This window comes from Melopsittacus undulatus, chromosome 1, assembly GCF_012275295.1.
Source record: "Melopsittacus undulatus isolate bMelUnd1 chromosome 1, bMelUnd1.mat.Z, whole genome shotgun sequence".
Classification (NCBI taxonomy): Eukaryota; Metazoa; Chordata; class Aves; order Psittaciformes; family Psittaculidae; genus Melopsittacus; species Melopsittacus undulatus.
The window spans coordinates 22,461,984-22,475,888 of NC_047527.1; the positions used below are offsets into that span (position 1 = coordinate 22,461,984).

At 36.6% G+C, this 13,905-nt stretch overlaps 1 protein-coding gene across 1 annotated transcript in view; it reads right to left on the bottom strand.

Annotated features, from left to right (window-relative positions):
* VPS13B (vacuolar protein sorting 13 homolog B) overlaps positions 1-13,905 on the bottom strand; it is a 449,503-nt gene that overhangs the window by 393,823 nt on the left and 41,775 nt on the right. The window contains exons 4-7 of the mRNA XM_034068500.1: positions 11,576-11,696; positions 9,164-9,331; positions 7,909-8,090; positions 4,064-4,238 (exon numbers count right to left, since the gene is read on the bottom strand). Coding sequence (XP_033924391.1) covers positions 4,064-4,238; positions 7,909-8,090; positions 9,164-9,331; positions 11,576-11,696 — 646 coding nt within the window. The remainder of the gene's footprint in view (positions 1-4,063; positions 4,239-7,908; positions 8,091-9,163; positions 9,332-11,575; positions 11,697-13,905) is intronic.

Sequence of the window (13,905 nt, forward strand, 5' to 3'; positions counted from 1 at the left end):
TCAGTAAAATTCAGAGCAGATGTATGAGTTACTTAATGGTGACCCCAAAAACAAGTGGCAGTGATTTTAAAACACCACAGCCAGGACAAGAGGTAGGAGATGGATTTTCTATTTTAATGGCAAAGGAGACTAAATAATGTGAAATATCACAGCAAAAGGGCAAGTGCCACTGGGTTGAGGTACAAATCACTAGCAGTTAATATTAAAGTGATATGTTAGTGTAGATACCAAATAGGGAGAGGAAGATGTTAGTTATCTGACAATGCCAAACCAAAAAGTGGTTTTTTTTGTATCTCACATACAAGTTCAAGCAGATCAACTGGAAATACACTTTGCTCATCAGAAGCACTGAAAAAAAAAGTTGCTTGCATTCTGCCATCTACACTAAACCACTTTTAAAATCAACAGCAGAAAAACTGTCTTGATAGTTAAGCTCTTATAAGTAAAAACTAAAGGCCAATGTGTGACGCCTATATTTCAAAGATATAATCAGATTTTGAGGGGTCTCTACTCAAGAAGCATTAACATTTTAATGGGATCTCAGCAACCAGTTACAGTCCATTATTAAAGATGCCTACAACAAAGTTAGTTGCTGTCACACTATCAGACAGCTGCACAATGGATTGACCCCCAAAACCCCATTCCAGAGGTGTCTGTCTACGCTGAATCTCTAGTCTGTTGAAATACAAACTGCAAGTATACCTACTGTTCCTTGGAAAGATACCAAAATATATAGGCAAAAAAAAAACCTCCAATAATGGAGGTAGAAAAAGATTATAAGGGTTTACTGCACAGGTCATTTACCCCACAAAGCACAAGAAAACATGAAAAGCTGAAATAGTATTATATAGCCTGGTACAAAGATCATCTCATATATGTCCATTTCTAAGCCTTATGAGAAGACAGACAGAAAGTGCATGGATGAGAAAAACACGTAGGAAAATGTAACTGCACACATAACGTTTTTTCCTGACATCATTTCAGTCTAGGGGTCATTTTCTCCACTGTTTATGTTTCTCCACTCCCACACCCAAACTCTTTAACACAGGGTGCAGCTGCTTTTCCTCATCAAGTATTGATAAATAAATCTATTTCAGTTCTTCCATTTTTGTCCTATTAGAATACAGCAGAATCAATTCCTTCAACAACAACTAATGCTCACCTAGAATTTCTTGGTTTAACAAATTATCTGTACCTGGTTTTCTCAGTCAAATCTCATATTCAGCCCAAAGGTGCTAATATATTAAACTCATTCTCATGATCTGCTTTCTGTTCCATTGGTATCCAAAAAATTCCTCACACTACTGTTCCTACCACAAAGTTTTCAACAAGGAGCAACTCAGCCCATTAAAAAATGAGTTTCATAGGATCTATGCAATATTTTATTCCGTTTCCTGTTATAGAACTGTTAACTACTCACATTCAAAGGCCTACTTTATTTTCACTTAGGTTTTTGAGAATAAAGATCATGATAAGGTCAGTGTGCTTTACAAATATTAGAAAATACCATAACATTCCTTTGGGATGGAAAGTTACTATTATTATTGCCATTTTACACCTGAGAAATATGCTTCATATGCTGGAATCACATTTGCCATGGATTTCATTTCATGAAAATAAAAAAAAACCCAAACTCTAAACTTCCATAATACAGATTCACAAGGCAAATATTCAGAGTAGGCAGCACCAGAAATTCTTAAAACCACTCTCAGAAGCTCAGTAGCTCATACTGCTCATGATTCTAGCTTCTCTTATCTGTCCCAAGTTTCCTATTCAGCATCTCTTAACATCATCATGCAGACCCTTCTCAGCTGTCTGCCCAGCTGCCCTGCATCCCTCCCTCAGCAATACTTTTCATTTCTAGCACTCACCAAGTGCTAGACTTCTGCATGAGTTTTTTCTGTTCTTCAGTCATTTCAGATCATTCTTTACTTAACCAGTTCTAGTATTTCAGCCTTAGATCATCAGCCTCAACAGCTCTTTCCAACTAAGTTCCAGCTCTCCCTTGCATCCTGGCTTCTTGTCCTCTTTCATGCCAAAATTGTTTACACTTCTAGTTACATTAGCAAATTTTCCACCACAAAGCAAATGCTTATTCTTGAATCCAACCCTACCACAAATGTAACTGCTGGTTCTGCCACAGGCTCTTGTCCAAACCCTTATCACTTTTCTATCTCTCTGCTCTGAAATACATCAGTTTCCTCCTCTGCATTACCAGGACAGATATCCAGGCCCACCATTCAGGCAACCCTCCACCCATCATAAGCAAATGCTCTGTCAAGCCCTGAGTAGGAGCATTGTCCAGTGTGTATACAGTATTATGTGAATTTTCAGAGCACATTAAAGTGAGTTTCTACCTGTATTTCTGACCTGTAATTTTACCTGTGTATTTTGAATGCTTTCAGCTTAAACAGAATGTGAGCAGACTTCTTCAGGTAGCGAAATACATATTCACGACACAGGCTACCCTGCTACCCTAGATCTCTAGGTCTTGGAACTACACTGGGGTATACAAGAACAAGCCAACTGCTGCTGGAATATTCTTAGACATACATAGGTGACTGATTTTATGTCAACAGCAACATAATAAATGTAAGTTCCAGCCAAAAGACTAAGAATTTGTGATAACTGAACCCAGTAAATTCTTTAAACTGGAAGGGTGGGGACTGCTTACTAATAAATACTGGGTCAAACTGCTTAATGAATCTCCAGAACCCTTTCAAAGAGTTGTAAGAATATAATCTATGACGGAGGTCTGTACATTATTAAACTGTAAAGAATTTAGGCACAATTTCAGTAGAACTAGTCTTGGATTTCATAAAGCGTTACTCTTGAAAAAAAAAAATGTAGCTAGTATAGCTCAGCAGATAACACTTGTCATTTAGGATTGGACTTGAGCACTTTTTTCTTTTTCAGAAAATAGTAGCACATTCAAAGTTTCTTCAGAAAAGCTCAAATCTGTGGTTGGAAAACTGGATGACAAAGGCACGATGAAGTGCTAAGAAAGTGGGTTTTTTTCCTTCTCAGACAGACATAATATGAAGTCAGACCTAAAAAGAAAGTAGTCACAAACTGATGGTATGGGTAATCTGATTCATGTCAATCTGGCTCTCCTGCTTAACTGCGCCGAACAAGAGGAGGGAAAAATAATTAGGTATTTAGAAGTTTTATTTATGTGTGCGTGTGCGTATGTCTACACATATACTAAACTCTATGTAGGAAACAAGCATAAATGGTATGAATGCACGAATGCCATCAGTTTTAGCCTGTATGTGGCAAAACATTTTGCAGGAAAGCCAGAACTGGACTGTTTCTACAGTTCTCTAGCTTCGTGACTCAACAATTGTCATCTTGTGTTCTGGAGAAGGCAGTTCTGTCAAATATATATGAGCATATAATTAAGTTCAATGACAACTTTTGAGCACAATGTAGTTGAACAAAAATTGCATAAAAAATTACAGATTTCCTCTTTGGTAGTTATCATCACTGAACCTTAGTCTGACAACTCGTGTGTACATCAGTGTGAAGTTACATGATACTATTTCTTTTTTAGATTACTATTTTATTAAAAACTAGGAAGTCACATTCACAGTTGTTCAAAAATAACCCAAATAAGAATATTAAGTATTTCTAATCATATGTCTTGGGTAACAAACTCCACATTTCTTTTAAGGCAAATAGTTTCCAGTGCAGAAAGCTATTTGAGCCTTACAGAATACAAGAACTATTTACAGATATCTTATTTGCTCAGTTCCACATAGCAGAAGCATCACTGTTGCATGCTAGTGACAGACAAGCCCAAAGCACCCTACTGTGTCACAACTCCTAAAACAGTGGTCTTGGATAACGTCTAACCTTAGTTTAGTCAGGACAATCAGAACACTTTTCAGAATAGAACATAAAAAAATATATTACAGCACTTCATACTTATGCAGCACAATGAACTCCCTCTAACAAACTACAGATTGACAAGATACTTTGCAATGGCTAGCCTTGCCATTTATACTTGTAAAAAGCAAAGAAATTAATGTTTTTAACATTTCTTTTTAAAATGTGTATTTACCTGTGATATTTCCCAACATATCTTTAGTGTGGCTAATCAAATCTTCACTTTCCCCATCTTTGAAGTTTCCTATTTCTCCATAATAAAGAGCAATCCCAAGTTGCATTATACGTATAAACATAGGAAGCTGCTGATCAGAGATTGAAAGTTTCAAACTTTCAACTAATGTGTGAATCTATAAAACGAAAGAGAACAAAAGCAAATAATAACAAAGCTCTGTCATTATCAAGGCCAACTTTTAAATCATATTCATTCTGTATGAGCATTCTAATTTCTAAAAACAAAATCTGCAATACAACACAAGGCAAAGGGCTGCAAATGATAGCTGTCAAAAGCATATGCTCTTCGGGCTGCACAAGTGATCTGCTGGTTGAAATGTCAGATGTAATACATTTTGCAGATATATATATAAAAATGTTTTGCTTGTTTGTTTACAGTTGTTGCTGAAGAATTTCTAAATCATAAGTCACATGAGAACATCCAATTAAACTTTCATTTTTGTTACAGAGTTTCATAAAAGTCTTTGCATGCTAAAAGAAAACTTAAATGCACTGGTTTTAATATACAAGGTCCTTCATCTTGATTCTTTCCCATCTTTTCTTTCTTTACCTTTGGACCATTATTGTTTGGATCATGATAGACAAATATTAATTCACTTAAATATTAATCTATCATGTTTCAATTAAGCACATCTCTGAATATGTTCAGAAACAGTATCTTCTTGAAGAACTGAAGAAAAAAGAAGGTTAGAGAAAGAAGAAACATTTTAAAAAGATTTAAAAGTAAGTAAACTATGCAGAAAATAAAAATACCTACAAGTTTATGTGGGGGAAGGGGAAGAAGCAAAAGACAGCTTTGACCCACCTGAAATATGCCTTAAAAAGGGGCAGGAGCAATAAATGACCACCAACAAAGATAACTAGAAAAGTTTAATGCAAATTTAATTAAATTACTGCTGCCTGAGAGTATTCTAGAATGTGTTTTATTTTAGTCCAGTATCCACTGAAAAATTTAATAATGAAAAAATAATAATCATAATTTTTACAACAGTATAATTTTAAACTATATGGAAGACTGTGTCAATATTTCCATTAATGTGTGCTGTCAGAGGTTTATAATTTGACCATAAACTTTTGCTCTGCAAAACTGGCATATAGGACATAGCCAGGTACACATTATGTCTCCAAAATCGACAGAACTATATGGCTAATTTAAAAATTGGGCTGTTTAACATTTTCGCTGTCGATATGCAGTAAGCATACTGTCATCACAGAAAATAAAGACTGTAACTAGTAAACTACAGACAGTCCTATGATGATTCCTTATTATCACTGGAGTTCATAGATATTCCACAGTTATAAGGCATGTAGTTAAGTCTTGTTACCATTGAATACATAACTTTTTGTTTATAAAACTTGGAATAAGAACATGTCCCAAATTATTACCAGCTACCCTGAGTCAAAAAAAAAAAAGAAGTATCCAGCATTTTGTGACAATTATTATCTGGATAAAAACTCCTATGGCCACAAACATATCCACAAATCTCCAGATTTGCCCAAGATAATCAGAGGCATATAGCTGTGCAGCACATACAAGAAACAGGGGCATTCTCCAAATTGGTCATAATTCCTAATTAGCTCCCAACCTTAAGTTCACAACAGCCTAGGACTCCCTAAAACATCATGAGCCAAACAAATGCAGATTCTCTTGGAAGGCATGATAGAGCACATGAAAAACAACAAGGTGCTTGGTGACAGCCAGCATGGCTTTACTAGGGGAAAATCCTGCCTGACCAATTTGGTGGCCTTCTATGATGGGGCTACGGAAATGATGGACAGGGGTGGAGCAGCTGACATCATCTACCTGGACTTGTGCAAAGCGTTTGACACTGTCCACATGACATCCTTGTCTCTAAATTGGAGAGACATCAATTTGATAGGTGGAGCACTCGGTGGATAATGAACTGGCTGGATGGTCGCACTCAAAGAGTTGTGGTCAACGGTTCAATGTCCGGCTGGAGACCAGTAACGAGTGGTGTCCCTCAGGGATCGGTGTTGGGACCAGTCTTGTTTAATATCTTTGTCGCTGACTTGGACAACGGAATTGAGTGTGCCCGCAGCAAGTTTGCCGATGACACCAAGCTGTGTGGTTCTGTTGATACGCTAGAGGGAAGGAATGCCATCCAGAGAGACCTTGACACACTTGTGAGGTGGGCTGATACCAACCTCATGAAATTTAACCATGCCAAGTGCAAGGTCCTACACCTGGGTTGGAGCAATCCCAGCCACAGCTACAGGTTGGGCAAAAAGGAAATTCATTGTAGTCCTGCGGAGAAGGACTTGGGGGTGTTAGTCAATGAGAAAATGAACATGAGCCAGCAGTGTGCACTCACAGCCCAGAAAGCCAACCGTATCCTGGGCTGCATCAAAAGGACCATGACCAGCAGGTCAAAGGAGGTGATCCTGCCCCTCTACTCTGCTCTTGTGAGACCTCACTTGGAGTACTGTGTGCAGTTCTGGTGTCCTCAACAGAAAAAGGACATGGTGCTGTTGGAACAAGTCCAGAGGAGGGCCACGAGGATGATCAGGGGACTGGAGCACCTCCCATATGAAGACAGGCTGAGAAAGTTGGAGCTGTTCAACCTAGAGAAGAGAAGGCTGCGTGGAGACCTCCTAGCAGCTTTCCAGTATCTGAAGGGGGCCTACAGGGATGCTGGTGAGGGACTATTCATTACAGACTGTAGTGATAGGACAAGGGGTAATGGGTTGAAACTTAAACAGCAGAGGTTTAGACTGGATCTAAGGAAGAAATTTTTTACTGTTAGGGTGGTGAGGTACTGGAATGGGTTGCCCAGGGAGGTAGTGAATGCTCCATCCCTGGCAGTGTTCAAGGGCAGGTTGGACAGAGCCTTGACTGATATGGTTTAGCGTGAGGTGTCGCTGCCCATGGCAGGGGGGTTGGAACAAGATGATCTTGAGGTCCTTTCCAATCCTAACTGTTCTATGATTTTATGATCCTAACTGAAAGAGTGACACTTTGACATCATATTCTTGAGAAATGTCCATCTAAAGTTATCTCAAAATTTACTATTTTGCAGTGTATACACCTGAAGTTTACTTTTTATTAAAACAGGAAAAGCCTAGTATATTGTGTCTTAATTTAGAAGAGTTCTCAACTAATTAAATGGGCACTACCAGCATGCAGTGAGAAAGGGGGGATGAATAGAAGGAGGAACAGAAGACGAATCTTACATGTAAGACTGCTCACAGCAGAAAAAGAAAAGTAGGAGGGAAAGACATTTTAGTCTCTCCACCAACCGAGTGTTTTGTTTCTGCACTGCAAAAAGTAAACGTCACCATGTCAGGTGTCCACAAGTAATAATGCACTCCTGCTCACTAGGAACTGAGCTTGGCATGCTAATCCACTTCACACGGTTCACTTCTTAGTGTTAATACACTGAAGTTTCTTGTTATTTATGACAGTTTAAGCTACATTTGAAAGAACAACATAAGTAAAAAATAATTTTCATCTCATCACAGGCACATTGGGCTTTTTATTTTTTAACAGATTATCTGTAGACATCTTTTTTTCCCTTACAATTATTATGCTTTCTTTTTCAGAACTTCAGGAAAAACAGAACATAGTAGACACCATTACTTCCCTCCTTACATGCTGTTTCTGCGCACAGACTAATTGCATTATACGAACAAAACACAATCACGAAACCTCGTTAACAAAACCCACCAGCATTAGCTTTTTATTTGACTTTAAATCATAAAATATATTTCAAAAAACCCTCAAAACTTCACAAGCAAGCAGCAAAATAAAATATTTTGTATACCTACTTTAATAACAGATGGCATTTTGGAGTTGAGATTATCGTAAGTAAAATGCAGACGTGTCCTGAAGGAACATTTGTACAGCAGAGGTTCCTGGTAAAATTCAATTTTACCACTGGCATTTCTCTTATCAAGACATACTGTGCAGTCAGAAAAATTGATCATCTTCCTCAGTACCAGATCTGTGGCTTTAAAAGCAGTATATAGGTTAGAAAACATATTGCATAAGAAAAATAAGTTAGGCATACATGTTCTTATCTAGAAGAAAGCAATACAAGATGGATGTGTGGTCATTATTTAAAGCATGAGCTAAGTACTGGCTTGTGTGACTAAAGAGAATAATTTAACCTGTCAGACTTCTTCAGCTTAATACTTTAAAGTGAGGACAAATTAGTTAACACCCAATTCAAATTTACATGCCTTTACTGTACCTTAGATCTATTTATAAAATAAGAGTACTGCTTCATGTGCAAGCATAAGAAATATAAATATTATTCTCATTCTCCAAGACAGAATCTTGCAGATTTTCTCCCAAAGTTTTCCTTCAAATCTTTCAAAGCAAACAAAAGCTATTGCAGCAATCATAACATGAAACATATTTTGTAATTTTGTCGCATTAGATAATTTTAGCCCAAACAAAGAAATGGGTCCAGTGGTCAGGAAACCATTACATAAATTCTCCATTCTAACAGAGACCTGTGTTGTCTTAGAATACTCTTACTGTGCCCAAATTCCACCTCTACAAATGTCAGTAAGAACACCTGGACTTAGGTGCAAACACTGGTAATTCAAAGATTGAGACATTCAGACACTGAAAATCAAAACAAAAATCAAAAAAGTTGTCATTTCAGGCTTTTTTTCCTTGAAAATATGAAGCAAGATCAAGCACATCTTGCAGTGGTGTGCCATGCTCAGTGCAATGCAGCACATTTTACTACCTCTCTAGACAGCCTGCTTAAAGAATTTTAAGATCATCACAAGAGTTGTAATGGGATGCCTTAAGATACTACTGCTCATTCACAAAACTAGAAATAAGCACTCACTGCCAGCAGCAAGCATAAAACTGAAGGATGTTTGTGCTTAAAAAGAATAACCAATACAAATATAATTGGCTCTTCAAAATGAAGGACAAGGGAAAAACTGTGAAGAAATTAAAACAGGCAGGAAGTATCTTCTGACAAAAGAGCCATTTTTATTTAATTTGCAAATTTCTATATGAATTTGAATGCCTCTACAGTGATACCTAAACGCATCCACTCACCAGAGATATCCATAAATGCTCGATCCCAAAACTCATCCACTGTATAGCATTCTGCAGAAGTAATATTCACTGAGAGAACAATATCATCCTCCACATATTTTAATATTAGATTGTTGATCACAATGTTAACATTGTTTACAACACGCCTGATCAAACTCTGAACATAACCTATAAAATGAAACAAATTCTTAGGAGTTATAAGGAAGACATGATGCCAAATTCATTTATTATAAAATCATTATTTCCAACTTGTATTCTTTTTTTTTTAATCAGAATTAAAACAAACTAAGTATCACTAGCCTTTATTTATCCAAAAATCACAGGATTTAAAACTCTTTTAACATTCAGAGCAGTTACGTCAATTAGAAACCTGGAAACGTAATAAACTATAGGAAAAAAAGTGTTACTACTAGGAATATAATCTAGAAAAAAAATAAATTTTTGGTGGCAAGAATCAACTTTCAAACTAATTAAGAAAACAGAAAATTACAGATTGTTGTAGACAAAGAATTTTAATGACAGTAATGTTTTTACTTGAAAGACATTCAGACATAGCATTTGCTAGGTTACATTTCAAATATACACATATTACACCTATTTGCCCCCTCACCTAGTTTCTTAGTAGTTAACTAAACATTAATTTGCCTACTACTTTTTTCATTCTAAAAGCTAATATAGCTACATCATGCTCAGTAAGACCCCTGTGAGACATAACAAAATTTCTGTCAACAACCCAAATAGTGAGCACGTGCGCTGAAGCCTGTTGGGAAGAAATCCATTTACATTTTTACAGACATAATGTGATTCAAAAAATGATCTGTCTGTGAATCCTAGCATGCAGTAAACACTCATATTTTACCAACATGGTAAAGAAATTAAATACTACCCATATTCATGTCTTTTATGTATATTGAATGTAACTATGGAGCTAACTCATTTCTGCTGGGAAAAAAAAATAAAACTAAAAATTTCCATGTTTTAAAATTTATAACATTACTCACATTCTATCTAAAAATACATTCAATACATTCCATAGAGATCTAGTCTGGTAACTATGCTGAAAAAAAAGCCAGCTAATGATACAGTTTTAAATTCAGAGGCTTCAATTCTCTAAGACTACACCTTTTGGGGAGCCCACAGATAACACTGACAGAAACAAACTTGAGGAAACAAAACTCAAGAACTGTCATTGAAGGCCATGTAATCACCCAGTTCTTTGGCAAGGCTTTGACTCATAGGTGAGACCCAAAGAACCAAGCACCAAGGAACTGCCAGAGTTGAAGCACTGTCCATGGTAGCAAACTGTGGATGCCAAGAGCCCTGCAATTCCAGGCCACCAGAGATTATTGGATCCAAGAGCTTTAAAAGAGCCTCCAGATCTGGCTCCTCAGCTACCCACTTCAAAGCAAGATGATGCTCTGCAGTACATTATATCCCACATGACAAATTTCAATATTATCTTTTGATTCAAGGCAAAGTATAAACTTTCTGTTAAAAAGAATGTTCAAGGCCAGCTTGGACAGGGCTTTAAGCAACCTGGTCCAGTGGAAGGTGTCCCTGCCGATGGCAGGGAGGTTGGAACTAAATGATCTTTAAGGTCCCTTCCAACCCAAAGCATTCTGTAATTCTATGAAAATACAAAAAAAAAAGCCTAGCACAAAAAACTGTAATGTCTTTAACCCATCCAAAATACATTCCCCAGGAAAGCAAATTGCAACTTATTTCAGTACTCTCAAATTTCATTCTTCTGCACAAAACACCTCACACTCCGATTTTTTGTGCAAACTCAGAGACAACAGTAATCAAACATATAGTTCCTTGGAAATATTTACATGATACAAAAATGCAAAAGTTCAACTGAGTCAAATTCAACATCAGGAAGAGGGTTAGGTGGAGGAGGATGGTGTTGAACGCTTCTATCAGTAGATACAGGACTTGATAAGAAACATCTCTCAGAATGATTACTCTCATAAAGAGAAAACCTTACCTTTACACTATTATAAGAATAGTTGTGAAAACAAAATGTCTGAAAACATACAAGAAAAGAATTTAATGTGAACCACTGAGCAGTTAATAAGCAGCAGAAAACAGAGTAGTATTAAACAGAAGAACCAAAACAGCAGAGGGTAGAATCTAACACACTAACCCTACGGTTTATTTTTCACTCTAATATACCACAAACTATAAATTTATTCTGTAAATTTACTCAACAAAATGAAAAGACACAAGGATTAACCACATTTTACCGCAATTTGGTTCTATTTGATAATATTCAAGGATTTTACCCAACTTTACATGATTTGTAGGTCAACAAAGACATCATAGTCTAACTTAGGCACTGCAGCCACCTGAATGAAATTTACATATTTTCTATCACTCAAATACAGTCCAGCTTCTGAAATTATGGATTACCTGGGGGTAAATCAGAGTCAGGAGAAGCTGACTGCTGAACTCGTCGTGGTTTTACTGCTGATTTCATGCTTTCCGTGGTGCTGCGGTTTGTTGAACTGGAACCACAACTTTCGTGGTCTTCCTGCTAGAGGACAAGAAAGCAGCTGAGTCAACCAAAAAAAAAAGAAGAAAAGAAATATGGGGAGAACAACATGATGAAGTTGTGCTAAACTAAACTTGTGTTATTATTTTTCCATCAATTCAGTTCTGTAAATGCGTCTAACTGCACAAATCATTACAAAACTAGCTAGACAACATTAAAAAATTATTTGTAATTAATACCTTCACTTTTATTTTTAAAAAATCATTTCATTATTAATTTCAATTGAACACATCTCATCTAGCTGCATTTCTGCTAAAACATTCCTTCAGAGACATAGTCCTTCAGACTACCAAAATAAATACAAGAAAATACTCAATTTTATGAGCTCACACAGCTACACATGAAACCTCACATGGTTCCAAGATGTCAGTCATGTCCTTCTTCAGCTAATTGAAGCTGATTCATAAAGCAAAATATTTTTGCAGACTTTCAGAATAGCTCCAGAAAAGATACATCAACTGAGGACACCTGCTCATCTTGGGCTTATATACAGCTTATTCACCTGAAGGAATTCAGAAGCAGGAAACATGGCTCAATTAGAGTAGATGATATGAACCTTGCAAGATAAAATTCAGAGACACAAGAAAATCTTAATTAGCTGAATTTAGAGTTTTAAACACCTCACTAGTGCTCCCATTACATTCCAGAATGACAGTATTAACTACAAGACTCAAGTGCAAAAGAGCCAAGAAAAGTAATGCAAATATCCTTGTATTAGAAAAGCAGGTTAGAAAAGAAGCAAATTACAATTTTTGGCACAAGCTAAACTATTTATTCCATTGATGCAGTCTGTTGCAGAAAAGGAACAAAATGCTCTCTGGGTCACGGCACTACTAGGATCAAACAATGCATTCACAAAAGAAGGGTTTGGGGAGCAAATGTCAAGTACCGCAGTATGAAACTGTAATATTCTCTAAGTCCTCTAATCACCAAAAAGCAGACAGCTTAAACTGTGCTGAGTTTTTGTACAGGATAGATCATGTGTTTCCCTGCATGCTGCCTGGTATTTGTAATACTTCTCATATTTCTCTTACAGAAATTACAAAATGGGATCCTCACATTACTTGTTTCTTAATAGTTTTTTGCATGAAAAATAAAATAAGAAAATAAAAAGTTCCATGAAATGATGCATTTTAAATAAAAGTCTACAACTTCAAAAACAATTGAAGCGACAGTTTTTTCATTTTAGTCTGTCTTTAAAAAAACAGAACAAAAAGGGTAATTCTCTGATAAAGTTGAAATATCGTTTCAGTAAGAAAAAAAGATAAGCAATATAATCTTAGCGGGGCAGGTGGAGGGGAGCAGGGAATAAAGCTGAGTTTATCTGAAGAAATTGCAGAAAACAGAAGACAGACCCTAGATAGCTTCTAAAACAAGGCTGAGTTACCATGTCAGGCATTGGAACAGGCTTCCCAGGGAAGCAGTGGAATCACTGTCCCTGGAAACGTTCAAGAATCGTGTAGATGAGGCCCTTAGTGACCTGGTTTAGTGCTGGACTTGGCAGTCCTGGAGGAATGGTTGATGATCTTAAAGGTCTTTTCCAAGCTAGTTGATTCTGTGATTCAGTGTATATTTTGTAATTAGAAAAGCTCAGTTCCCTGTCATGTCTTCAGGTTACTGAGAAAACTCATAGCCTTTAATCTCAGATTTTTTAAAATATATTTTAAACTATACCTTCTTTCTTGGAAACCAGTTCATATGTAGCATGAGCATAGTTTTTCAGATGAGTCATGTTGCTATTTATGTTTTGAACTTGCAAAATACCCTCAAGATATCAGAGTGACGAAACAGCTCAATTAGCACATTTCCTCCTTTCCTGAGCACACTTATGGATTGCACAGAATGCTGTGGGGGAACTATTTAGTGATTTGATCTGATAGGATCACATTACGCTTGCCTTTTAATATTTATGTTGGCTATGAGGAAAAGGGGGGCAAGATGATGGGGAAGGCAGTCTATTTTTGAATTGTTAACTGTATCAACTACATTCAAGAGTAAGTTTTCTATCTTCATACTGACATGACCGCATTAAATTAATCTTCTCATAACTTCATACAAAATCTATGTGATATTTTAATCATACAGAGTATAACTAATGCTTGAAGATGAAATAAAGGTGGTTTACACTTTTACCACTTTCAGAGAGTTAAGAAAACATACTAGCACAGTGGGTGTTGAGGAGGTTTGT